General features: G+C 36.4%; 1 protein-coding gene across 1 annotated transcript in view; it reads right to left on the bottom strand.

Moving 5' to 3' along the window:
- Positions 1–27,680, bottom strand: part of LOC128997253 (focadhesin) — a 55,537-nt gene that overhangs the window by 18,329 nt on the left and 9,528 nt on the right. The window contains exons 4-6 of the mRNA XM_054422866.1: positions 14,335–14,489; positions 12,378–12,581; positions 1,509–1,668 (exon numbers count right to left, since the gene is read on the bottom strand). Of these exons, the coding sequence (XP_054278841.1) occupies positions 1,509–1,668; positions 12,378–12,581; positions 14,335–14,489 (519 nt within the window). The remainder of the gene's footprint in view (positions 1–1,508; positions 1,669–12,377; positions 12,582–14,334; positions 14,490–27,680) is intronic.

Below are 27,680 nucleotides of genomic sequence, written 5' to 3'. Positions count from 1 at the left end.
GGATAAAATATGAAGCACAAGGGCCTAACTATTTTGGGTTTTAGTTATGATAGCCGGTTTACTTACCTAAATGGGAATGAGTTTACCTGGATCAAGAAACAAAAAAAGTTTAAACAACCCACTAACATAAGAATATTACACTGACCCTAGCAGTATTTTCAGTTTAGTTGTATTTAGTTTGTCCTGAAGATATCGATCTTCCCAACCCAAACCTTCATTGGTCAGAAATGCTGTCAGTGACTGTGAAATGTTCTACAGTGACTGTGAAATGTTCTAAAGTGACTATGAAATGTTCTACAGTGACTGTGAAATGTTCTAAAGTGACTATGAAATGTTCTACAGTGACTGTGAAATGTTCTACAGTGACTGTGAAATGTTCTACAGTGACTGTGAAATATTCTACAGTGACTGTGAAATGTTCTACAGTGACTGTGAAATGTTCTACGGTGACTGTGAAATGTTCTACAGTGACTGTGAAATGTTCTACGGTGACTGTGAAATGTTCTACAGTGACTGTGAAATGTTCTACAGTGACTGTCAAATTTTCTAACTTTTGTTTATTGTGTTAAATTTTGTTGTTATTCAATCAACCACAGTGGATTCAATCCCATTCAGTTAAACCTGATACCCTGACAAAATCCTTACAAACTTTTATCGATCAAATTAATTGCACACATTTGATTTTATTTGTAAAATAAAGTTGACGAAATAACATTTTTAATAGAAAACGTTGTAACCTACTAACAAACTCGACTGTTGGTCATTGTAACCCTTACCGCCATTTTGAACAATCAGAGGGCGGAGAACGTTGTTATTGGGATTTACCACGTGAGATGTTTCCCAATAGCTGCTGCACTCTATCGGCAAAACTGGGAACTACCAAGACCAGTCAATGCACTGTGTATTAAAAAGGCGAGTATAGTCGTCCATAGCGTTTTGAGCAAAGGGAATTTTGGCGAGTATATGGGTATTTTACAGAAAATAGGCGAGTCTACGAAGATTTCATGATCGAAAAATCACACTTTCACCGCGATTGCGGAGGACAATTATCATTTTCCGTGACTACAGGAGACGAAGATGATGTCTACAAGACCGAGGAAGATATTCTAGATTTTGCTGCAGTCGCAAAAATAAATGGAATTTTTTCCCGTAACCCTGGGAGACGATGATAATTACTACACAATTAATTGCGGGATACATATAATTCACATTTTGCTGCGATCACGGAAGACGATGATGGCGTTTCTGTGACTGCGGAGAGGTTTAGGATTTTGCCGAAATCACAGTTTCTGCCTTCTCTAATCACGATTCGTATTACTGTGATTTAAAGTTTTTTTAAATTATTTCTGTAAGCGATTGTGATAATTAGGGATTCAAATAGTTAGAGTTTGGATAGTTGGAGCTCTACTGTACTTGTATTCTACCGAGGATATAATTTTTTTACCTAAGATTGGTGATATTCGTCCATGCATAAAATCCATATCCACCAACCACATGCACAAGCTTACCAGGCAAGAAGCCAGAGCTTCAATGAGAAATTCCCCATCAGAGTAGTGGTTAATGATGACTTTGAACACCTTCAGTCTGCTGGACTCTGTTAAGTCCGTTGCCTCCCGCAAGACGTATACAAGAACTGGCTTGACAAGCTCTAGGCTTTGACTTTGAACCCTGCACAGATGAAGAGCAGTAATACAACAAAAATTTCATTATGTTAACATGTAGGCCTACATTTTTATGTTTTAAGTATCCTTCGTAATATATCTGTAAAAAAAGTTCTAAGAACCTCATGGGTGTTTTCTATTGGTTTATAATGATTCAAATTTGCACTCAATACATTTCATTTCATATAACTTTATTCATTAAAGTGCAATATATAGATACAGGAATGGCGTCAAGAGTAATTTAATAAAACTAACTAACTAAAATACTCATCATTATCATGCATGGCATAACAACATACCATCAATATTAATAGCTTTTCAGATCAAATAAATTAAAACAAGCAGTGCAATATGAAAGTTTATACATGAAAATATCAAAATTAAAAATAGGCCTATAGATAAAATTATTTTAAAACCAAAAGTTTCAATTGATATGAAACAGAGCAATTAATAACTTACAGAACTAAAACTCTTCAAAGGAGTACATAGCCTTGTTGATAAGAAACTTTTTCAATTTTGATTTAAATTTATTTTTGGAAGTTTCTAATTTGATTTCTTTAGGAAGTTTATTATAAAATTTGGAACCGGCATATTTAGGTGTCTTCGTAAAAAGTTGCAGAGTATGTGAGCTTGTGGCCAGGTTTTCTCGATTTCTAGTGAAGTAATTGTGATAGTCTCCAATAAGTTGTAATTCATTAAATCTGTCTTTTACTGATAATACTGTTTCATAGACATACATTCCATAAACAGTCATAATATTCTCAGTTTCTGCGTAATACTGCGTTTTAAATTGCACAAAATTCTAATAGCTTTCTTTTGCTTTTTTAAAATTGATTTTAATTTTTTCTTTTTTGCTGCACCATAAAGTGAAACTCCAAATGATATGATTGAATGTATGTACGAAAAATATATAATTTTTAAAGTTTCCTTTTCACATAGGGGTTTTAATCTTGTTAGCGAATAAGGCCAGAAGAAATTTTAGAAAGTAACTGATCAATATGATGATTCCACTTCAAATGTTCATCAATTTCTAATCCCAAGAATTTGATGTGGTCTTTATTTTGAATTATGTTGTTATTAACTACAATTTTTGGCAGATTTTGCGGTTTAGTTTTTCCTGCTTGGAAACACATAAAATTAGTTTTATCTGTATTCAAACCCAAATTATTCGAATTAAAAAAACTGTTAAGTAATAATATATCAGAATTGGCCTTGGCTTCAAGTTCAGCATAGGTTCAGCATACATGTAAGTTATATTGCTATCACACAAATGGAGTATCCCAAGTAGCAACACAATATTGTTAAAATGTTGAAATAATGTTGCTTAACATTGTCAACAATATTGTTCTGAGAATATTGTTTTAATGTTGAAGCAAGATTTTCCCAACATTGATCAACGTTTTATGAAAATATTGTTTGATAATATTGATTAATGTTGAAAAATTATTATTTCAACATTAACACATTATTTTCCCAACATTGATCAACATTTATTGAAAACATTGTTGTCAATATTGAATAATGTTGAAATAATTTTTATTTCAACATTGAAACAACATTAATAAGATTAAAAACTGTTTATGGACTCAGCTCATCCTGAAAATCAAAATAAATATAAAATAGGCTTTTATTAAGTAATAAAGGGAAAGATGTTGATGCTAAAAACAAAATACTAAAATGAAAATTCTTCCCAAACGGGTAGAAACAAAAATATCTTCAATTTAAATTAGAACTAGTTTCTTGTGCGCGCCATTAAAACGCGCGCGGATGGATCTTTAGCTAGCATCTAGCTAGCATGGTAGCATCCATCTTCCTCTTCCATCATCGGCACTCGGCAGCTCCAGAGCATCTTTCATTTCAATCAATCATCTCTAGTCCTAGTCTCAATCTCTTAATTTTTATTTCACTTACTTCACACCATGTTGCAATGATTGTATTTTTCCCTTTGCTTTGAGATTCTGATGTATAATAATACAATTATTTACGGCTGAATACAGTTTTTTAATGGTGGTCAACTTGAGATACCAGCTTTGCTTTAAGGTAAGTGCATCTTGTTATCAAGTTAAGTTTTGCATTCATAGTTACATACCAAAGTAGGCTAGGCTTGCACTCTAGTCGTAACTTAATATAGCCAAGCCTAATTTATTAAAATCTTTTAACCTATAAATGCAGTACCAACTGCTAAGATTGATTGTTAACACACAAATAAAATATGTAAGTGTAATCGTATGCAAGGCTATGTAGGCTAAATAAGTTAGGCCTATAAGGCTAATATTTATAAGCAAACAAAAAAACTCATTTGAATGCTGAAAGAAAAAGTAAAACCTAGCCTAATCATTGAGATCATTGTGAATGCATTTGCCCAGAAAATTGAAGTTATACTAGGCCTACTTAAGTTAATCATCTCATCTTTTTTACCTAACCTTAATTTAGACGTAAATGCATTTTCCTGTTTTGCCATTGCAGTTTAACCTTTGACATAGCCTAGGATGTCAATATTATTTTATCTAAACTTAACATACCAAAGCCAATTTACAACTTCATAGTAGGCTACAATTTAATTATCCTATGAATTGGTCAATAATTTGTAAATTTAACCCTCCGAGTGTCCATTGTTTTGGCCTTAATGTCTGCCTATTCTTTGCTCATTTGCAAGGTTTTATTAAAACGGATCTGAGAAGCTTGAAAACAATGTTAATTATACTGTTCTATATACCATTTTGTTTGGAAAATCATGGGCTTCAATATTATACATAAAACATATGGAACATTTGTTTCAAAAAATTTTTTTAGGTAAAAAAAAATATTTTGGAAAATTTTCAAAAAAAAATAAGTTTGCGCTCAATGAAATTGTATAAATTATAGGGCTATAAATATTTGAAAATAGCCACTTTGTTCTAAATTTTATGAGGATTACAAATATATAATAATATAAGGAAGTAGATTTGCAAATAAATAAGTTATGGGCAAAAAACAGATTTCAGTACATAGCGTTTAGCTAAGAATGCATAGCCTAACCATAGCTAGGAATCTGGCTGATAATTTAAATAAATATCACTAGGTACCTACTTCTTCAGGATCATCAACCAACCCTTCAAAATCACTTAAATCTTCTTAGAATGCACCACGTATATCACTACTTTGATTTTTAACACTAAAACAATGATAAACGTAATAACTTAAAACACATCAGTCATTGGTCCGAGGTTAAGCAAGCTGTTTACAAATACGCATGTCAGCTGTCTGCTACAATATTTTCGGAACTAAAATGAATAGCGCTTAGAGAAAGACCTCCGGAGAAAGCTCTGAATTTGTAAAATAAAACGATACCTAACTCGATCCAGTTCAATCCGATTTCGTCAGTCATAGAGCCTTCGCCGTAAACAGTGTTTGTGAGTCGCTGCAGCGACAAATGACACTCGGAGGGTTAAAGTAGGCCTAGGCCTAACTTACATTAAGTTACCGTTGGCTTTTTTATAAGCGGAATAACTTAATAAGTTATTTAATCCCAAGAATAATTTTAATGCTAGGGCCTGCATTGATCGATTTTACTACACTAATTTAGCTAATTTCGACCTCTAAAGTTAAGTTAGCTTAACCTACCATTACAACTACTTACAGTAGCCTTAACAGTAAAAAGTTAAGCTTATGTATACTAAAATTATTTTACTTAAAACTGAAAGATCAGTTGTTAACATTACCGTATTACTTTAGTTGGGTATCTGTGTTATTTTAGTTCATAGGTACCGGTACCTAACTAATTTAGCCTTAAAACTTATCTAATTCGTGGGTAGCAGGCCTAACTTGTTCTGTACCGGTCAAGGTTGCTGTACTTTAACTTATAGGCTATTCTTATTTGTTTGTTATGACTTAACTTATGTAGTCACACTGCTTATGATTAAGTTGTGGCAGTAATTTAAGCTTAACTGGAACGGTAACCAACCTGTACATTTTTGGGTACTTGAGTATTAAACGGAGGCCACATTTTGTCAGCGCGCTGCGGCGGTTATGTTAGGTTGGGTTATCATAATAGAAAGTATAACTCGTCTGGTATCGTTCGATTCATAACGAAGCGAGGAAAGTCCTACACACATGATATTTACGATAACCCAACCTAACATAACCGCCGCAGCGCGCTGACAAAATGTGGCCTCCGTTTAATACTCAAGTACCCATTTTTGCTTGTCTCTTGCATACAAAAAGCACTTAAACACACATTCTTCACAGGCACGAGGCAGAATAACAATACGTTATTTAAAACCTAAAATCACTTTTATGCTAGGGCCTAAATTGATTTTACGATAGGCTCTACCTTAAGTTAAGTTACTACGTTAATTTCAACCACTAACTTACCATTACAACTACAGTAGCCTAATAGTTATAAGTTAGACTAAAAAGATATTTTAAACTAAAATATCAGTCGTTAACATCATCACTTTACATAAGTGTAGTTGGGTTGTGTTATTTTAGTTAATAGGTACCATTAAATTACTCTTTAATATTATAATAGCCTACCGCATTGTTTATGTTGAGTTTTTGTTTTCGTTAACCAAAACTAAGATCGAAAAATCATCAATAATAATGAATGTTCTCTCTAACAGGAAAGTACCCCTAACTAACTTACATTAATTTGTTGGTAGGCCTAACTTGTTCTGTTCCGATCAAGGTTTGCTGACTTTATATAGGCTATACTTATTTGTTTGTTTTAACTTAGTCACACTGCTTTTGAATATGGCGCAGTAATTAAAGCTTAATTCAAACAGTAATCAACCTGTACATTTTTGCAGGTGTCTTAAGTTACATAAATACAAAAATCCCTTAACTTAAACACTCTTATTCTTCACAGGCTCGCAGGCACGTATAAAACCACGGGGCACGAGGTCAAAATAAAATCAGTAGACTCTACACAAGACTGACCAAGTTTCTAACATCCTTTGAAGCTACAGGTAATTGACCTTTTCAATTGATTTCCTCTGTCAGCTCAGCATGTTAGCCTAGATAGTTTTAAGAATGTGATGTATGCATGGTTGATTGTATTGTAAGGCCCTTTTACAGACTTAAAGATTTTTCAAAGCGGACTTTAGTTATATTAATCTTGCATGATGTTTTTCTAAAATATAGCTATCAGTACTCTTATTTGGTTTTTAGTTTTCATGACAGTATCAATTGCATGTAATTGTCTAAACATTAATAATTGCTTTATATCATATTGTATGGCTAGGCCTATCGTTTGACTAGATTAATCAAATCACAAAACATGTATTTATAATCATAGGGAGTGTTGTGTCTGATGAGGCTACGTTGTAGGTAATCTCAGCCAAGATCGATTAGTAAAGTAGGCTAACCAGATGGTAAAAACTAGGTAGGCTATCATAAAAGGTGAGCACTTTTTCGTCTAAAAACGCCGTGTGATTTCGCAAACTGTCATAACCTAACCTAACTAACCAAACATGCTGTTAATGAAAAAATCAAATGAAGGTTTACTATCAAAAAAATTGTTCTGTTCATAAAATAAAATTATAACTTAAATGCCTCAAATTCTAAAAAAAGATGTACAGTTAAGAAGTAATCACATTCTAAGCAAAATCTTTGACAAAATGTTAGTGTCACCGGTGGGATTCGATCTGATAAGTATATTTGATTATGAGCCGAACACTATCCACTTCACCTCGAACACCGATGGCAGCACTTCGTACCGTCGCGGTACGGTAACAGTGTTTATTATATGTATTCATTCAACCATTAATCGATTGAATTGAGCCTATTTGGTCCGAAATAATATAAATACTTAGTATTTCGTTATTGAACCGATAGTACATGGCGGTTTTTGTACGAAAATTTGCTCGCCCTCTTTAAAAGATTAAACAAATTTGATCATTTCACTTAAAAAAAAAAAAATAAGTTAGATTCTGACACCTAATGTTTGAAGTACGGTAGCCTAAAAATATATTGACTACCGGTTTGAAAAATATATTGGTAGGCCTATATACGGTTTGATATAATGGCAAAAAATAGCTTTTGGTTTTGTTGTATGTTAAGGAAATCGTTCGACGAATGACTAATTTTACAACAGCCTACCGCATTGTTTATGTTGAGTTTTTGTTTTCATTAACTAAAAATAAGGCAATAAATAGCAATATTAAAATATTTCTAGATAATTTGAAGCTTGTATAAGAGTAAATAAATAAGCCTTTATACTCTCTTCTGACTCTATCTCTGCCTAACTAAATTTTTAAATACATGCCTTTCATACATAGGCTAATATAGGTTGATATATGTCTTGTATTATATTTGGCTATTAATACAAGTAGGCCCTATTCAACAATTTAGTCAATGGTAGCCTAATATGCAAAATTTTTTTGACAATGGAGAAAATAGTGGAAAAGGGAGTATTTAAATTACAGACCTTGCAAACCATTAACAATCTCCAAGGCTACGTTTAACGTTAAAATAGTTATTTTAAAGTGGGCCATGAGGCACAATTTTTATTTCAGCTGCGGTTTTCAATACGGACGAAATGAGAACATTCTAGTGGCTGTCATGGTCTGACGTCACTCTCTTCTCTTGAGAGAACACCATTAGCGTAACGATACGAAGTTCAACTATCGATGTTGTGTAGTGGATAGAGTACTCAAACGATGTCTAAGAGTTATCCAGTTTGAATCCCTCCGGTGACATTAACTTTTTGTTAAAGATTTTGCTTAGAATGTGACTAGCCTACTTCATTTTTTGTTAGAAATTGAGGCATTTATAATTTTATTTTATGAACAGAACAATTTTTTCAAGTAGGTAGTAAACCTTCATTAGATTTTTATCTTATATCTCTTTTTATATTATTAGCAAGTTTGGTTAGTTATGTTAGTTTATGACGGTTAGGTTTTATATTTTTTTTTTCATTTTTTTACTCTCATTTCGTTCACAATGAAACCGCAGTATTAGCTGAAATAAAAATTGTGCGGCCGTGAGAGCGTGGAACATAGATCAAACATGCCTGATGTACTTCATAAGCTCTATCCAACTCTCAACAACATGAAATAGCAGCTGGTCTTGTTCTATACTTTCAGATACTCCCAATTCCCATGCAAAATAAACTTGACACAAACACTTTTTTTTAGGAAAGGGAAGGATTCCGCTACAGTCGAAGAGAATCGGGCCTATGGAGATGTCAGCGAAGATATAAACACTTTTCAACAATCACTAGGCCTATACATTGAGCCTACAGTTATTAATTTTAAAATCTTGAAAGTGATTTACTTTTGTTTATAGATTTGATATATTATAAGAATATTTAGTTCGCTTGGTTTTTTGGTCTCTTTTGTGATTTGACCTTCTATAAAAAATGTATATTTTGGGCTTTGTGAAAGAATAAACAATATATTTTTAAATTGTGACGTTATTTTTTACCTTTTTCTTGAAATAAATATACATAACTTATGTCAACAATATTCCACAGAAACACTTTTTGCGGATTTAATGAAATAGCATAGCCTACTGTTATTCAAGAATAAAATAATATATTAATAATAGCTTTGTCAGTCAATAGAGTATTACCTAAAATGAGTTTTTTTTTGTTTTGACATTTTTGTTATGCATTTATGCAGGCCGAAGTATTTTGAATACTTAGATTGTTTAACAATTATTTTGTGAATTTTTAAAAATATTAGCTTAATATTGACAGAATAATACGGCCGATACAAAAATACTTTAACATTGTTGTAAAAACAATAGTCAAAATACTGTTAATGTTAACAAAATATTGTTAATTGATTATTTCTACATTTTTTGCAAAATTGTCTTAATATTGGCTTAATATTTCCATATAACATTGAAACAACGTTGAAAAATATTAAGACAACATTTTCAAGACAATGTATTTTGTTTCACGAAAACGTTAATATTGTTACCACATTGATCAATATTTGGGCAATATTGAATGAATGTTGTTTAAATGTTGAAAACAACATTGAAACAACATTGAAAAATATTAAGACAACATTGTCAAGACAATGTATTTTGTTTCACAAAAACGTTGTAACAATATTGTTACCACGTTGATCAATATTTGGGCAATATTGAATGAATGTTGTTTAAATGTTGAAAACAACATTGAAACAACGTTGAAAAATATTAAGACAACATTGTCAAGACAATGTATTTTGTTTCACGAAAACGTTGTAACAATATTGTTACCACGTTGATCAATATTGGGGCAATATTAAATTAATGTTGATTAAATGTTGACAACAACATTGAAACAACATTGTTATGCTACTTGGGATGGTTAATAAAAGTACTCTCACACTAACGAGTAGAATTAGTTGTAGTACCAGTACGTTAATGAGTAGAATTCAATCAAGTCCTGTAAATATTGCAAAGAGGAAGTGTTTGGCAATGTCGTGTGAGTAGGCTGGAAGTGTTAAACAATATCTTTTCTTGGTTGCCTACAGAAGGCTGTGGCTTTGACTAGGTAGGGGTACTTGATCAGGGGGTCAGTTTTGTGTGGAGTACTAGTGTGGTGTACTGAAGGACAGGGTCCTGCCGGGGAAGCTGGAGCCCAAGACCTTTGGCTTTGGGTCCAGGTAAGACCCAGGGTATTCAAAATTGGCGTTTGGAGTCTTTTTCCAAATTGGGGTTTCCATTACTGACACGGTTCCAGTCTACCTTTTTGTTTGTTATCAATCTTTGTATGTTTTGTGGGCTGATAAAAAAATTGGATTTTTTAACCGAGTGCTGAGTTTGATTCCTGAGCTACATCACCCAAAGTAACTGTACGCAGGCCTGAAGGAGCCTGAGGCTACCCACTGTTACAGTAATCATGCTAATGAGATTACAATGAGTCGGAGTCAAAGTACTATCAAGCTAAAAAATATTTTCAGTAATGTCGCGTTAGTGCAGTGGCGGATCCAGAGGGGGCGACCGCCCCCTCCCCTTGGGCATACGTATATACAGGGTGAATTTTAAATGAGTTCCCCCCCTACTTTTTTCTACATTTCTTAAGATATCAACTCCGGACCACGTCAGATCATTGTAGAGTAGTAAGTACTTCATTTTGACTGGGTATACATTTTTGGCCGCCATCTTGGATCCGCCATATTGGATACAAAGTTTTTTTTTCAAAAGTAAAGGTAGGGTTGTGACCCATTATTCCAAACTAGAATTTTACGCTGATTACAATGCCGCAAATAGTTTTTAAAAATCTTTATTCGTTCTAAAGTTATAAGGACTTTTTATAACTTTATTTTTAGCCCATTTTAACATTGTGCATTTACAAACTAAGACCATAATGTCAAAATAGTGCTAGATAAAGATAAGTATACACCACCATTCATTGTCGACCTATTTTTACTTGGTTATGACGGATGTATTTTTTTCGGCCGCCATCTTGGATCCGCCATTTTGAAATGTGACAAATTAATTTAAATATGAAGGTGGTGTTGTGACCCATCATTTTCAACTACTTTTTTATGCTGAACTCAATGCCGCAATCCGTTTTTGGTTATCAAGCTTTCTTGATGAAATATTAAAATTATCTTATTTAAAATTTCAATAATTCAAAAACAAAACATGCATATGAAAGACTGATTGCAGCATTGAATTCAGCATAAAAAAGTAGTTGAAAATGATGGGTCACAACACCACCTTCATATTTAAATTAATTTGTCACATTTCAAAATGGCGGATCCAAGATGGCGGCCGAAAAAAATACATCCGTCATAACCAAGTAAAAATAGGTCGACAATGAATGGTGGTGTATACTTATCTTTATCTAGCACTATTTTGACATTATGGTCTTAGTTTGTAAATGCACAATGTTAAAATGGGCTAAAAATAAAGTTATAAAAAGTCCTTATAACTTTAGAACGAATAAAGATTTTTAAAAACTATTTGCGGCATTGTAATCAGAGTAAAATTCTAGTTTGGAATAATGGGTCACAACCCTACCTTTACTTTTGAAAAAAAAACTTTGTATCCAATATGGCGGATCCAAGATGGCGGCCAAAAATGTATACCCAGTCAAAATGAAGTACTTACTACTCTACAATGATCTGACGTAGTCCAGAGTTGATATCTTAAGAAATGTAGAAAAAAGTAGGGGGGGAACTCATTTAAAATTCACCCTGTATATATATATATTTATTCATGTTGAAGCCTTCCGGAATTGGTAATCAATTATAATAGGTTACGTACCTAGACGTCCACAATTCCTTAGTCGGTGTCTGTTGACTATAGTTTCGACTACTACGTAGTCATTATCAAAAACAGAACGTTAAAATAATTACATTCGTTGAATGTCGTCAAATCTTGAATATATCAAACACACAAACAAACATAACACGAACACGGTAGACATTTAACATAATTGGCCGGCCGGCACACGTCACTGAACGTAACCTATTATAATTATATATATTTACTGCATGTAATTCGTAGTGCATACACATTGCGTAAAATAATTTGACACACTAACTTTGGACAAAGAAATGGTATAAAACTGCCATTTTGGAGACTTAGTTTACACAAATTTTTGGGGGGTACCCCCGAACCCCCCAGTCCCCCTGGTTCGCCCCCTCCTTGTGACTGTTCTAGATCCGCCACTGCGTTAGTGAGTAGAATTGTTTTGTACACTCACACTAATGAGTAGGGGTAGCCAAACTAATCTTATGCTGATGATTATAGATATTCCAAGCGTGCAGGGTGAGGTAAAGTATCACTAACTGTTTGTCAGGATGAGTGCAGATCACAGAGACGTTATTGAGCACCTCCGTCCAAGCTTGAGGTCTCCTCTTCAGCACAGCCACCAGAGGATGCAGAGGATTCTTGGTGTTGTAAGGACATGTATAGCTGGGCTCTGCAACCGCTCGGCAACGCAGCTCTAATATCAGCAACTCGGTCAGAGCGCTGCACACGCCTGTTACACTCCTGTAACGTTTAGATAAGAATTTATTTTAAAATGATATTAGCAGTCTACATACTTTCTCCCGATAGCCATTCAATAACCCTTATCATGGGTAAGCAGTGGGAATAAATATGATATTTTATGGGGAAAATCACAAAAGATGCAATAACTTTTTAACCATATTTTTTACGGTAATGGGAATTGTACCGTTTTGTTCGTAATTTAAAGGTCTATAACATACCCAATTTTAATCAAAATTGTTCAGGTTTTCAACCTGATTTTTAATTTTTTTATTGGAAAGCCTGATTAAAAATAAATATTTCAAAAAATTAAAAATACACCAGGAGACACTATGGGTTAGTAAACAGAAACACATACCAAATTTTATCAAAATTGGACCACAGTGGTGTGGTCTGTAGCTCTGTACACATCCACACGTACACATATACACACACACGGTCATCACTTCAAAAACCACTAATGTGGGTTCAAGAGACACAACTCTCTGATATATCCACCCAAAACTCAAACTTGAAAATTTTGACAAAAACAATACTTTCATCATACCAAGTATTGGGGCGGGAAAGTATTAATTGTTAAAGCCAATTTTGAGTTTTCTTATCAAACCTTAAAATAATAAGTGGTGACTGCAGATTGCTATGAAGTTTCTTCTAGTAGCTGGTCATTTTCTCTACACATTCTGTATCATATTTTGATAGTCGTACTATTATTTTACTATAGTGGTTTTGTGTTGGTTGGTACTATGTACATGTACAATCAAATGATGTTTCCGAATGAAGCAAGCTTATGGTTTTCCTAAGATGTCACATCACGCCGCCATTGTCCAGTCAGGCTATATAACCCAATCCTTGCCTCAGGCTACAGTCATGATCCTTCAAATACACCATACACCCAATGCGGTCTTCTAAGCAGTTTATTACCAAATGTTAACGTTTTTAGTAATCGCATCTCCTTCTCCAAATATTTTTCAGGTTCCAAAATGGTGAGTAAAGGTCATGCAGAGATTATAGGGCTTTGAAAGCAAAAACCATCCCTGATCTACACAATATTCAGGATATCTTTCACAAAACGTCCTCTACTTAAAGCCCTACCTCTGCCATTTTGTGTAAACGCAAGGGTCTGGGGCAACCGTGTTTCCGAATTGAAAACATTCGTAGAGTTGAAGTTAGGGTGACATTTTGAAAATGATTAAATTATCTAGAGTGTTGTGGTTTTAATATTTTTAATATCGTACCTTAAAACGCCTGAAAATCTTCTTTGAATGTAGACAAAAAACGGCAATTTTAAACTGCTTTAACTCATAATAGAATTGTTACTTCAAAATTCTAAAACCAGAGACGCATAGATTGTTCTTTGTTCTGTAAAACCCCACTCATTGTTTTTTACTAGCATGTATGGGTAGTTTACAAAGGCAGTTGCCGTGAATGTCTGCAAGCGCTTCTCGCGGCGTTGTTCAATGGCGCAACATAGCTACTGAAGCCTGAGATGAGATTTCCGAGTTGATGTCCTGCGGACCCTTCAGCTGGCCCTTGTGAATACAGAACTAAACTCAACATTTTCTTCAACTCTTCTATAAGGTTGATACATCCATTATAGTTCGGCCGCTTAGAAAACGACCTGCACGCTAACGCTAAACCAATACTGGAGGAGGTCGCTTTCTAAGCGGCCGAACTATAGGTGGGTTGTATAATGATAGGCCTATATATTTTCTAATAATAAAATTAATTTGATTTGGGGGTCCACCACAAAACTTACTTGACGGAGAACAATGAGGCAACCAATGCTGAGATGGTGTTTTCTAAAGGACTGACATAAGCCTTGACGAGGTAGACGAGCCCGTGGCAAGCCGTGACACTCATTAGCGGGTCCTCACTTCCACATAACTCTCGTAACTGCTTTAACTCCTCCAACTGTTAAACAACCAGTAACTTATCAGACGTAAGTATTGGAAACTATATGCAAAAGACTTCCTTCAAACCTGTTTAAGCTTTGTAAATATTGTGAAAATATGTATTTATAGATTTTAACATAAATGTACAGACTTTGACTATTGATACAACCATTGCATAAAGCGAGGACTGTTTATTGACAACAGCTGTTGATGTAAAGTCCATTTTGCAACCTCAGCTGTTTTCTTATGTTAATTTGATACTGTAGAGCAATAATTGTTAAGCCTCGTTCACACGGGGCGAGTTTACACTCTACTCGCCGGGGTGTAAGAAGCCGGCAATTTGGCGAGTGCGCTTGTATTCGTTCACACAGAGCTTGTCCATTTGCCAACTCGCCGACGTGTAGAAAGACGCCGGCGAGTGCGCTTGTAGTTGTTCACACGATGCTTTTTCCACTCGCTTAGTAGGTGGCTTGAACTAAATCCTCCGACATCTTTGAATAACATGCGCACAAGCACAAGCAACTGTGCAATGGGCTACTTTACACGCCTACTCGCTCAAAAGCTGGCAAGTTGGCGTGTAAAGTAGCGGCACCGTCAACTTTTTCCAGAGCTTTTTTACAAGCAGCTTTTGAGCGAGAACGTCGTTCACACTGAGCTATTTTACTAGCTGCGTGTAAGAAATCCGGCTTGTAGCTTGTAAACTCGCCCCGTGTGAACGGGGCTTTAGTTGAAAACTTGGACAACTCATAGTGAGGACTTTCTGTAATAGGAAATCACTCAAATGTATTCAAAAACTTAGTAATTTTAAATGGATGTGATTTACTTTTATTTGTTTTTGTTCCTTTGTGTGTACAGTTCAATTACTTTTTGGACGTATTATACTTCAAAGACTATTGTTGTACTGTAAGGACTACTAAACTAGAACAATATTTTATATCTGACCCACATATTATTCAAACGTTTAGAATTGGTTCTGGTGCTGTTACTTAGGATCGCTAAAATACTTATCTAATTAACCACTTACAGATATAAAATTTTGAACACAATCCTACTAATATTATAAATGAGAAAGTTTGGATGGATGTTTGTGACAAGTGAACGCGAAAAATACTGGTCGGATTGAGCTGAAATTTGGCATGATGATAGCTCACATTCCCGATTAACATATAGGCATATTCTTATTTCAAAAATCCTTTCGGGCTCCGCCCCAGTGGCTCTGGATTTTCCCATGTTAACCTTATGAGAAATGGAATTATTGAATCTTAACAGCTGTTTCAATTAAACAAGTTGGTTCTGTTCTATGATGTTCAATAGCATTAAAGTTACAAGGATTACCAACAGAGTGCAGCACTATTATTTCTTTTACATTTATGACAACAGCTAATTTGCAACCAAAAGGTGAGTGAGCGTAGCGAACGAACCTCAACCTGGAGGCGAGTTAGCGTAGCGAACGAGCTAACCTGAAGGCAAGTGAGCGCAGCGAACGAGCTTTAACCTAAAGGTGAGTGAGCGTAGCGAACGAGCTCCAACCTAAAGGTGAGTGAGCGTAGCGAACAAACTTCAACCAGGACGTGATTGAGCCATGCGAACGAGATAATCTTGAAAATTAAGAAGTTAAACGGGGCAAAGCCCGCGGGTTACAGCTAGTTTTTTCTAAATCCAATTCCATACAAAATTTTTGCAAGTAAAGATAATTTATTATGTTGTTAACATAACAATACAAATCAATAAGTCTAAATGGAAAGTCTTTTATGCCACCATGTAATTTCCTCATGAACGACATGCCAGTTAAACAATCCATTATCCTGTCATAATTATACAACAGGCTATAATTTAATATTTTTATAAATTGAAACACTGTGTGGTATTTTACACTGATCTGTTCTTCAGACATATCTTTCACATTATGTTCTGTCCTTGGTTTCTTCATCTTGCTTATTTCCTGGGAGTCAATCCCTATGCACGAATTTCATCTTTACGGATTAGTAAGGTTTGTCTTATCACCAATATAAGCTGTTGCTAAATATCTTAAGATACAAAAACTGCAGGATTTTGTAAGAGAATAAAGCCTTAGTTCTTTATAAATCCCACAATGGTATCTTTTACGATTTTATTGGTCAGTCAGGCACTTTTGTTGTTTAAAGTTATTTTTTTCATCTTGAGCACTGTTACACCTCATGAATTTTTAATTTAGTATAATCAACATATTAGTTGTAATCTCCAGTTTCTAACCTCTATTCTGAATCCCATCAAACTTTGTCTTAACAACAAATATTTGACTTATTTAGGTCCATCTATGACGTTTTATTTCTCATAGAGTACAGGTCCATTTTTTGTAACTTTATTAATCGAGATAATAATTTGATACTGTTTAATAATTTCCAGTTTTTTCAGATTTGTGGTTTGTTGGCTATATTATATGTAGTCACATATGGGACCAAAATCGTTTTCATCGTAGTAGAAAATAGCATAGGCAGTGCTGCTGTCTTCGCTATTGCCTACAGAACATTCATTACTTGTTTGTTTTCCACTCTTGGCCTAATAGAGAGTGCCTCTAACATTGACTTTTATGATGGAATACTGAACGAAATAGATTCCTCTTCTAAAACAAAGGTAATGTTGATTTTTGCTAACTGTACATGATTATATTTCAAGCTTACTTGATCAATCTACTAGCTCTAGACTAGAAAGTCTTAATACTATCACCACAAAAGGTGATACTGGAATTTTACCTCATCAACTAACTACTGGATATCCAATTCTTCCGATCCTCTCTTTCTCCGCTCTCTAATTTTTAATTTCTTTCCATAGTTTATCCTTCCACTGTTTCTTTGGGCATCCAGGTTCTATTTCATCCAGGGTTTCCATCCTTATTTATTTGATTATAGATTCATCTCCCCTTCCAATCACAAACCAAATTCAAAAGACTGCTTTTTGCTTCTGCAACCTTGTCTGGTGCTCTTTAACAGATTACTAAGAGCGAGTTCTCCAAGCTACTGAATATCAGCTGTGCTGAATTTTTTGGCACCAACTCTTGGCACACAAAGGTTAGGTACAGCCTTTTTTAGGATGCTGCCAATTTTGGCAGTGGCTGTACCCTGAAAAACCGGAGCACTGAATAAAGCACTCGCATATCATTCAACAATTCCAAAGGCATATAATAAATTCAGCAGCCAAATCTGGCAGGTAGGAATCCCGCATTTAGTCCCCTATTATACTTGATTATCCATTACTCTTCTTTCGGTCCAAATATATTCTTCAGAGTAGGTATTATGAAAGTCAAACACATTCAAATATTTAAAAAACTGTTTTACAAATTTTTCCAGGTCTTTGCATTGCAAGACATTTGGTGTGTGGTTTTGCTACTGGTCATATTACCGGAGCACATTACCGTCAATTGGAGCTTTGATCCGATCTACATGTTCACATACGTCCTCAAAGTCCTCATTCCGCTGGTGTCCATGATGCAGTTTTCTCTTTGTTGCTCAGCAGTACAAGCTGCATACTGCCAACTACAGAAGGACTTACTGCAAAGTGCACCAAGGATTTCATCCTTCGCTATAAGACGCATAAGGTTTGTATAAACCAGATCAGTTCAGATAAATTTAAAGACAGATAGAGTAGTTAGCAAAAGATCTCAACTAAAGATTTCTCATCATCGGGATGTTTTTGTTTAGCTCTCATATCTTTTACCTGGTAGGATTTTAAGTAAACGCAAGAAAAATATGTATCTTAAAAATAGTTTCAATAAGCTACTAAATTTCCAACACAGAGTGCGCCAGCTGGATATAACGGATCGTGTTCGGGACATCAGTTCCGCATTTGGCCTTCGTCATCTTCTGTACATCATGATGATACAGCTTGTGCTTTTGGAGAAGATCGACTCTCTAGTCAACGGGGTCGCTGCTAAGGTGTGTGGTGATGCGTGTGTCATGACTTTCATCAGTTTTTTCGGATACTTCCTCATCCTTTGGTACTTCTCGTATCAACCCTTCAAGGCGGCCAGTGAGGTAAATGCATATAAAAGACTGTACGATTTGGTGTTTTGAGTTTTCCTTATCAATCAATATTTACGATGTAGGCTACATCGAGGCTGCCTTGTTTATTAAACCGAAGCCTGCAAAGCAAACTAGAGGGAAAAAACTGTGTAAAATGGTTTAAATACCACATAAAAGTAATTATTGGTTGCTGTGGTCACCAAAGCAATCAAGGATTGCTCTATGCACGTTTTCAAATCATTATTATTACAAAACGACAACTCAGAGGCTAATGAATATTTAACAAATTAGTACTAGAGTACAGTAGCATTTAAAGATTGATTGAACAGTTTTGACAAGTGATTGATATTAAACTAAATGTTTCCTTATTTAGCTGTGCTAACAAGCATAAAAGTTAAAAACATAGACTATCTTAAATATATTTTTTTACCTATAAACAATTTTCAATGCATTAAGCGATTTACAATTCAATAAAGATTGTAATGACTTAAGTAGGGTACAATTTTCCAGCACCAAGAAACTCTTGCTACTCTTATGGATTTGGACACTAGAGATATGGATGTTTCTGCTATGCAGGAGGTACGAAAAGTTATATTTATTTTCAAACTAGCTTTAAAGATTAAACAGCCGTAATTTTAACTTTTAAAATACTCCGATACATTCAAACTGTGAATAGATAAAGAAATTGTTGGCACATTTTAAATGAATTAAGAGGGATTTAATAAGTATGCTTAAATTCAAGTAAATATATGTAACTTCATCCCTTGACTACATTGATGGAATGAGAATTTTAATCTCTGAAAAAACATTGCCAATTGATATGTATTTTCCTTTTTGTACTGTGCCAGCTCACATCTTTCATTGCATGTTATGTCATTGCAAGCCAAAGTTGTTGAATGGAGAATTTAATATAAACAACAGCATACTTTTAAGAACTAGATTGTGTTTTAGCAAGGGTAATATTTTGGTTTTGGGAAATAAATGTTTTGTTTTTACTGTTCTGCTATAGCTTACTGAAGATTACAAAACACATTTTCTTCCATTCTCATTTATATCTGGCTCAATACTACTACTACTGGTTTTGACTCAACTAAAAACAAAAAAAACCTGATTTGTTCTTACAGTAAATAGTTCCTTTGCATTGCTAGGTGCAACCAATGGTGCTAGTGGTTGAATATTTTGATAAAAAATTGTTGTTTGCTTTATAGTAGGCAGTACCTGCTTGTTGCTTGAATGTAGAAATTCGTGGCATCTTTTTAATTGCAAAACGATTGTAGTAAATTAAGACGTCATATTGAAAACTAGTTTATGCAGTAAATAAACAGATTGAATTGAAAAAATAAAACTAAATTAGATAGGCTAGAGATTGTATAAAAAATTATCTTTACTTTCTACATGAATTTAAAATGCAATCAGTGCAAATGGAAAAAAGTTAAGGCTAGCAAAACTTATTGATAAATAAATGATTTTATAGGTTAAAATTATTTTAAGACTCATTTATATAACATTTTTTGTCCGACAGATTGCGTTGTTGGCCGAAGATCTTACTTCTGGAGAAGTACGATTCTCTGCAGCAGGATGTTTTTATATCGGCTTCAATATATTTTACTCGGTAAAATTCCCAAGGTTAAATCATTGCTTTTCATAAGGCTTAAAGCAAATCAACGAAGACTAAAATGTTTAACTTGATTTGGAATGTATGCTTAGTTTTATGACGGAGTGAGGTACAGAGGAAACATTCAATGGTGCACTTAAGTGGTGTCTAGCACCAGGGCCATCAAGAGAATTTATAGGCCCCTGTGCAACATACCACCTTGGGCGCCCAACTGGGTAGGGGAGGGGTCACACTGGAGTGTCAGGGGGGTATACCCCCAGGCAAGTAAGGAGGGGGTCCAGGGCAGCGAGCACATAATAATAATAATAATAGAGAGGACATGGCGTTTAACCAAATGCACTGAAAGTGTGGCCAAATCCGCCATCTTGGTCCGTCATACAGCCTGAATCTTAGACCCGCGAGCACAGTTCGCATTAAAAACCCCGCGACAAATACACGATCATAAACAACATTAATAGTTGACAAAAATTGCTGAAATTTTGCACACTTGTAGATCCGATACTGAGGATAACGATGGTGTTAATATACAATTATTAGTTATGATAGTAATTGATTTATAAATATTTGTATTACTTATGTAGTTTAATTTTTCACATTCAGACATGAAAAAGTTGTATTGCGAGGAAATTTTTTATTTTTGGTCAGAGTAATTTCGTCAGCGGGAAAGTTGTGGATAAATAACCAAATTTAACTATCCGATTCACCAAAAAATTTTATCGTGCGTGGTTGTCTAAAAATATCAGGTACAAGAGGGCCGTTACCGCTGCTCCGCGCCACGCCCGCTGCCCCGCCGTCGTCTATAAATTTAGCGTGCAGTGTTTTAATGTTTTATTTATACTGTTGTACTGTAATATTGTATATATTAAAGACATTTTCAAATATATTGTCTATGAAGAATTTTCAACCGTTTAGCACAGCGTTTTAAGGACTAATTTGCTTTCAATATAATCCAAGATAAACTAAAGATAATTATGTAAGTTAAATAAAACTTCCCAAATATTTGTAAAACTACACTCAATTTATTGTCCCAGAAAAATTACAGTTTTATTGAGATGTTGCCTGACTTTATTTTTGTAAAGACTTTCGTTACTTATTTTATAGTAGTTGCCACCTTGGCACCTGAGATATCACTTTTGATAGCCTAGCTCAGTGGAGAAGGGCGTGAGTGTTGGGGGAAATTCGTAGCTCATCCAAGTCTGGATTACTGATAGCAGGTCACCCTTGAATTGTTACCAAGTTGGTCGGGATTTGCTCGAGAGAGGGCGCCACCTTGTTGTTAGGATGGATCAGTTGCAGGACTCCAACAAGGAATGTTTTCCTGCCCTAAGGTATCATCAAGTGAGCCCACTACCATGCACTCAAAAGTTTAATCTGACTTTGCAAAAACTAGGCCTTAAGCACTTGGATTAGCAGTATACCTTTAAATTATTTAACCACCCAAACTCATAAACAAAACAAAATATTATTTCGTAATTGACAACTCAGTAATCAATCAGATTACAAATTATCTAGACAATAACCTGCGATACTACTAGGTAAACACAAATAAAGACCATATGTTGAATTGTATACACTTGTATTGCCTATTTCTCTTCCACAGCTAAGATCTTAAATACTACAAGTGAAGGAGAGCAATTAGGATAGTGATAAATAGCTCACTTAGTGAGATTCGTGCAAATAAATACTCATAAATTAAATACTGGCCAGTTCTGTTAAATACCAAATCAAGTCCCTAGGAACACTCCAATAGTAACTTAATTTAAATATAACAACTTATTCTAAAAATATAACAAACACATACCCTCATGCATAAATATAAATACACCTAATAGTTAGCTTCAATTCAGGAGTTAAACAAGACAATAAATATTTCTATCTCAGAGCTCAGAACTGGATATAATTAGTCATTCACTCCAATTCCTTATCTTGCCAGAGTCCAAGGTCACAGGTTCCACTTGATAGTGACCGATGCCGCCCGGCCGTCCGGGGTGATTCAAAGGGTGTGAAAATGAAAGTCTATTCACCGAATAGAAGCACCGACAACGACACACAAAGGACGTATTGTCCGTGTACGGTCCACAACCGGATATCACAGCGCAAGTGTGACCCGCGCGTAATGTCCTCTAGGTGCAAACAACGGTGCTGACACCCGCAATGGTCCAACAGTCCTGCAGACGATCACACTCGTGGATCAGCAAGGTCACCAGTCAATGCCAAGACGCAGGTCCAGGGAAAAAGCCCTTAAAACAAAATCACTCCAGAATAGTCTTTACTCCAACAATATAAATTAAATAGGCTACCAATATATTATATACAGTTCCACACAATAGCCTATTTGTATTTCTTATCCAGTCGCAGCTTAAGTATTACTGACACTTTAGTAATCAGCTTATATCTGAATACATTATTAATAGTTTACAAAACACTCTTGCTCAGTTTCTAATGAGAACCTAGTGCACAGTGATAAATACTGTACTTTAAAGTGAATAACCAATGTTAGGGTGTAATATGTAATAACTCAATAGGCTAGGTATCAGTAAGACTGACAATTGTTACTCTAGCTTTGCCTGAAATTACTCATTACACTCTAGAACAATAATAATACCTAAGAATGGGTTTATAATTAAATAACATCATTAAATAACATGCTGTACATATTGAGAGATTAAGTAAATAGCCTACAATAAATAATTTATCAACGTGGTTCACAAATCATATTTACACCTCAACCTCATATTAACATTTTATAAAAAAATAGCTATCCACAATCAGTTCAATGACTACGCTATATCTTGCTTTATTATAATGTTAGCAGAACAAAAAGGTTTAGTACATTTTGTCCCTTTGTTTGCCTTTTGTTTTGTGTAGTCAGTTTTGCAAGATTAATTATTCTAGCACGGTTAAAATAGCAATATAAATATCATGGCAACAACATGCATAAAGTTCATTCTAATATTTACATTTAAAATACTAACTAATATTTACATTTTGTTTGTTTGTTAACCTTAGCACTTTTTCAGTTAGAAGGTTCTAAACTAATTACTTCTGTTTTACTTAGTGTAAAACCATTAATTAGTATCTCGTTGTATTTAATTAAATGTTTGCTCACAAGTTCTGACAATCTCATTCTATGCCCAAGGCTTAGTTTAGTTTTATTAAATACTTCAATATTAATGATTAGGCAAAATTAGCTGTACTACTCATGAAACTCAAGTATAACATTTTTATAACATGGTAGCGGCTCACCTTAGCCAAATTCCAAATTAGGCTCACAAAAATCCAGCGATGCTGAAGGGCTTGATGTCGGTTACGGCTCTCTACCTGAAGTCTCGTGCACGCTCTCGTCTCTCTCTCTCTACTACTACTTAATGTAGCAGACTCTCTACTTCCAATGTCGACTGGACAACGCTTGACGGTCAAAGGTTATGTAGCTTCCTTATCGCTCACGGTAACCGTGGCTGAGCCTCAAATCAACAGTTACAGCTGGTGTTCAACTCTGATTCCTCTGTTATTGTTGCAACAATGAAAGCGCGCTTTTTCATTTGGCTGTCTAATCATGTCATGTAGAGTGATCAGTTCTACATAACTATTGCATTGGTAAAACAGAAAGTCAATGTCACAAACACCCCCTTTCCTCCAGAAAATTTCCCAAATTTTCTTCACTGTTGATATTTCTTGAAGTCTGTCACATGCCATCTGCCAATCTTCTTGCCGTCTATGTCCGCTAACGTGTACACTAATGGAGAAATCTGTTCTGCTATAACATAGGGACCCACATATCGTGGTGCCAACTTAGCTGAAAAATAGTTAGCAGCATCTGATTGTATAAAGTTCCGCTTCAAGACTATATCCCCTACTTTATAAGTCACATTTCTCCTTCGTAGGTTGTAGCGTTTAGAATTCTGTTCGTGTGCAGCCTTCAGTCTGTTCGAAACCTCTTGATGGATGTCTTTAAGCTCCTGCAATTTTCCACCCAAGGGTTCTAAATCTTCAAGTGGGGGTACATCCGAACCATCATTAAGAACTTCAAATCCTTCCCCAGAAGTAGCGAGTTCCCGCCCGAAGTTCAAAAATGCTGGTGAATGTTTAGTCACCTCATGATGAGCCGTGCGAAGGGCAAATCCTATCTTTGGGATAAACTTGTCCCATTCCCTGTGATTTTCTGAGACATACGCTCGCAGCATAGTGACAACATCCCGATTTACTCTTTCTGCTGGATTAGCCTGAGGGTGTCGGCTGGCATTTAGAAGAATTTTCACTTTGTACTGCCTAGCTAGGTCTTTAACTGGTGCCCCAATAAACTCCGAACCGTTGTCGCAGATGAGGTATCGTGGCACCCCATAAAACAGAAAGACGTCTTCCTCCAAATGTTGTGATACAAGTTTCGCAGTAGCAGCTCGGAGAGGCCGAAGGATAGTGTACTTGGTGAAGGTGTCAGTCACAACCAACAGGTATTTAAAACCTTTTAGAGATCTTGGTAGTGGTCCGATCAAATCTGCAGCGATCATTTGCCAAGGAGAATCAACAGCACGTCTGCTGCCCATCACACCAGCAGGGAGTTGCTGGTCGTATTTGGTCTGTTGGCATATGGTACATTTTGCGACATAGGTTGCGACATCCTTTCGCATTTTTGGCCAATAATATATCCTTTGCATACGTTTATAGGTTTTCAAAACACCTTGATGTCCTGCGAGGGGGTTATCATGACACTCGACCAAGGCCTGAGGCTGGAGATCCTTTGGCACGACTAGTCTCCAGCTAGCCTCTTCAAGCAAGCCTCCTGACATGTCCACATTCTTCCACAGTTTTCCCTCTTGAACACGCCACTGGCAATATTTTTGAGGATCTTTCATTACCTTGGCCAACATTTCATTGTACCATCTGTCCTTGATAGTAGCTGGCATCTCCAGCAAGTCACAACAGATAATATTGGAAGACGTTGGTCTAGTCTCGATCGGTGGGGTTGTGCGGGACAAAAGATCAGGCACAACATTTTCGTGTCCCTTACGGTGTACTAGATGAAAATCATAGGGTTGCAATCGCAGAGCCCAACGAGCTAGGCGTCCAGTCGGGTCCTTCAAATTCCTAAGCCAAAGCAAGCTGTAGTGGTCAGTCACTACCGTGAATTTGGTTCCCTCCACGTATGGTCGAAACTTCTCCACTGCGAAGATCACCGCCAAACATTCTCTTTCGGTGGCTGAGAAGTTCTGTTCTTGCCTGGTAAGTGTACGGCTGGCATAGGCTACTACACTTTCTCCTTGCTCAATTTCCTGGCTCAGCACCGCACCAATTCCTACACCGGAGGCGTCACAGGAAATTGTGAAAGGCCTCGAGAAATCCGGACATGATAGGATGGGAGCAGTGATCAGGCAGGACTTTATGTCTTGAAAAGCTGTCTCAGATTCTGGAGTCCAGTCGAAACGATTTCTCCTTTTCAGAAGGGACGTCAAAGGAGCCATACGAGACGCGAAGTTGGGAATAAAGCGCCTGTACCACGATGCCATTCCTGTAAACTGACGTATCTCCTTTGGGTTACGTGGTACCGGGATATCCACAATGGCCTTGATTTTGTCAGGGTCAACGCGTAAACCATCCCCACTAACAATATATCCCAGGTATCTTAATTCCTTTCTGCAGAACTTACACTTCTCTCGATTGAGGGTGAGCTTGGCAGCACGAATCCTTCGGAATATCTCTGCCAGTACCTGGAGGTGTGAGTCAAAGGTAGAGGTCACTACTATAATGTCGTCGAGATAGACGAAAACGTTTGGCTCTAAGTCAGGTCCCAAGACTGTATCCACAAAACGTTGCCAAGTCGCAGGGGCTCCACACAGTCCAAAAGGCATGGTGACAAATTGGTATAGTCCGCGACCCGGGATTGCAAACGCAGTCTTTTCCTTGCTGGACTCCTCAAGCTCTATCTGCCAATATGCGCTTTTGATGTCCAGACTGGACAGAAACCTAGCGTCCCTAAGCCTGTCTAGAATGGTGGTTACCTGCGGTAAGGGATAAGCGTCCTTTTTGCTCACGGCATTTACAGCCCTAAAATCAACCACAAACCGTTTACTGCCATCTGGTTTGTCCAGCAACATAATTGGTGAAGACCAGGCACTCTGTGATGGCTCCACAACCCCTAACCCTAACATTCGGTCCAATTCTTCATTGATGAGTTTTTGACGAGCGGGGGAGACAGAGTAGTACCGCTGCTTGATTGGGACCGCATCTCCCGTATCAATGATGTGCTTCACCCTATCAGTTCTTCCTAAGGTGGCAGGTTCATCCTTGAAATGTTTCTCCAGAAGATCTTGGAGCTGGCCTCGTTCTGATGCTGTAAGGTTATCTTCCGAGGTAATACCTTCAATCGAACTACAAAACAGATCAACTTTCTTTTGGCCGAAATCCCACTTCCGATTGCGCATATCCGCAACAATATGCATAGCTTCCCAGAAGTCTATTCCCAAGATCAGAGTATGCTGCAGCGAGGGTACGACGCAAACATTCAGGTTCTTAGTTCGGCCCTGTAACGTAATGGGTAGGTTGACAAAGCCCTTGACTTCATGGCGTCTTGAGTCTGCTGTCTCCACAAAACGATCACTAGTACTATGAAGGCGAGCTGGGAATTCTTTTAATATCCACATTCCCTTTTCACCTAAAAATGTTTGGGAAGCCCCTGAGTCCAATAAAGCTATAATCTCCCGGCCAAACACTCTCACCTTCAAATAAGGCCGATTGTCCTTCTCTTGGCTATGTATGATATAGTTAATATCTGGGGTGCTCTTCTGAGCAGCCGATCTATGAGTGGTGAGGATCTTATCAATTTCCAAGGAGCCAGAACCATCTAATTCCTTTCTGACTCCTTGCGTTGCCCGTTTTTTGGACAACATTTTCCACAGTCTTGTCTCAAAACGTCTTCCTTTCCACAACCAAAGCAGAATCTTCGTTTTGGTTTTCGGCAAAATCTGAAGCTGTGACCCTTTTCTCGACAGTTCCAACATACAAAGTCCTGGCGATTTGACTCGAAGGGTTGCACACCAGCTACACGTCCCACTGGAATTTTACGTCTGTAGCTTTGATCCTGATAGGCAAGGTCCGGTTCGAGAGTATTTTCTCGTGCCGTTGCTGGTCTTATCCTAACCATACTTAGTCGGCCTGCCTCTGCCCTTCGTCCCATGGTACGGAGTTGGTCAAGTGTTTGGATGCTACAAAGAGCGAGTCGGTCTTGCAGCTGAGGATGTAAGTTGTGATATATCTGAGCTAGGCGTGTGGGCTCAGGGACAGGTACCGCTAATCTACCGTATAAGCCTTCCATCGCGGCTATATATAGATCTATAGGCTCATTATCCCCTTGCACCCTGTTAAATATCTCCTGATGGAGCCTTAGGTCATAGTCCGCCGGTTGGAAGACTTCCTTGAGCTCCTTCGTCAATTGATGCCAAGACTGAATTCTATTTGATGCCGCACGGTACCATACCAGCGCAGGTCCTGAAAACAGATCCACCGCAGACTCATATAGCTCTTGATGAGTGATTCCTCTAGCCCTTCGAAGCTCCTCCACTCTCTCAAGGAATGAAGCAATACTTATGCCGGAGTTATCAAA

The sequence above is a fragment of the Macrosteles quadrilineatus genome, unplaced genomic scaffold (assembly GCF_028750875.1).
Source record: "Macrosteles quadrilineatus isolate MER2022 unplaced genomic scaffold, UCM_ALF_1.0 Scaffold_6__1_contigs__length_79288215, whole genome shotgun sequence".
In the NCBI taxonomy this organism is placed as follows: domain Eukaryota; kingdom Metazoa; phylum Arthropoda; class Insecta; order Hemiptera; family Cicadellidae; genus Macrosteles; species Macrosteles quadrilineatus.
The sequence above is the reverse complement of the archived record's forward strand: the minus strand, read 5'-3'. Positions and strand labels throughout refer to the sequence as shown.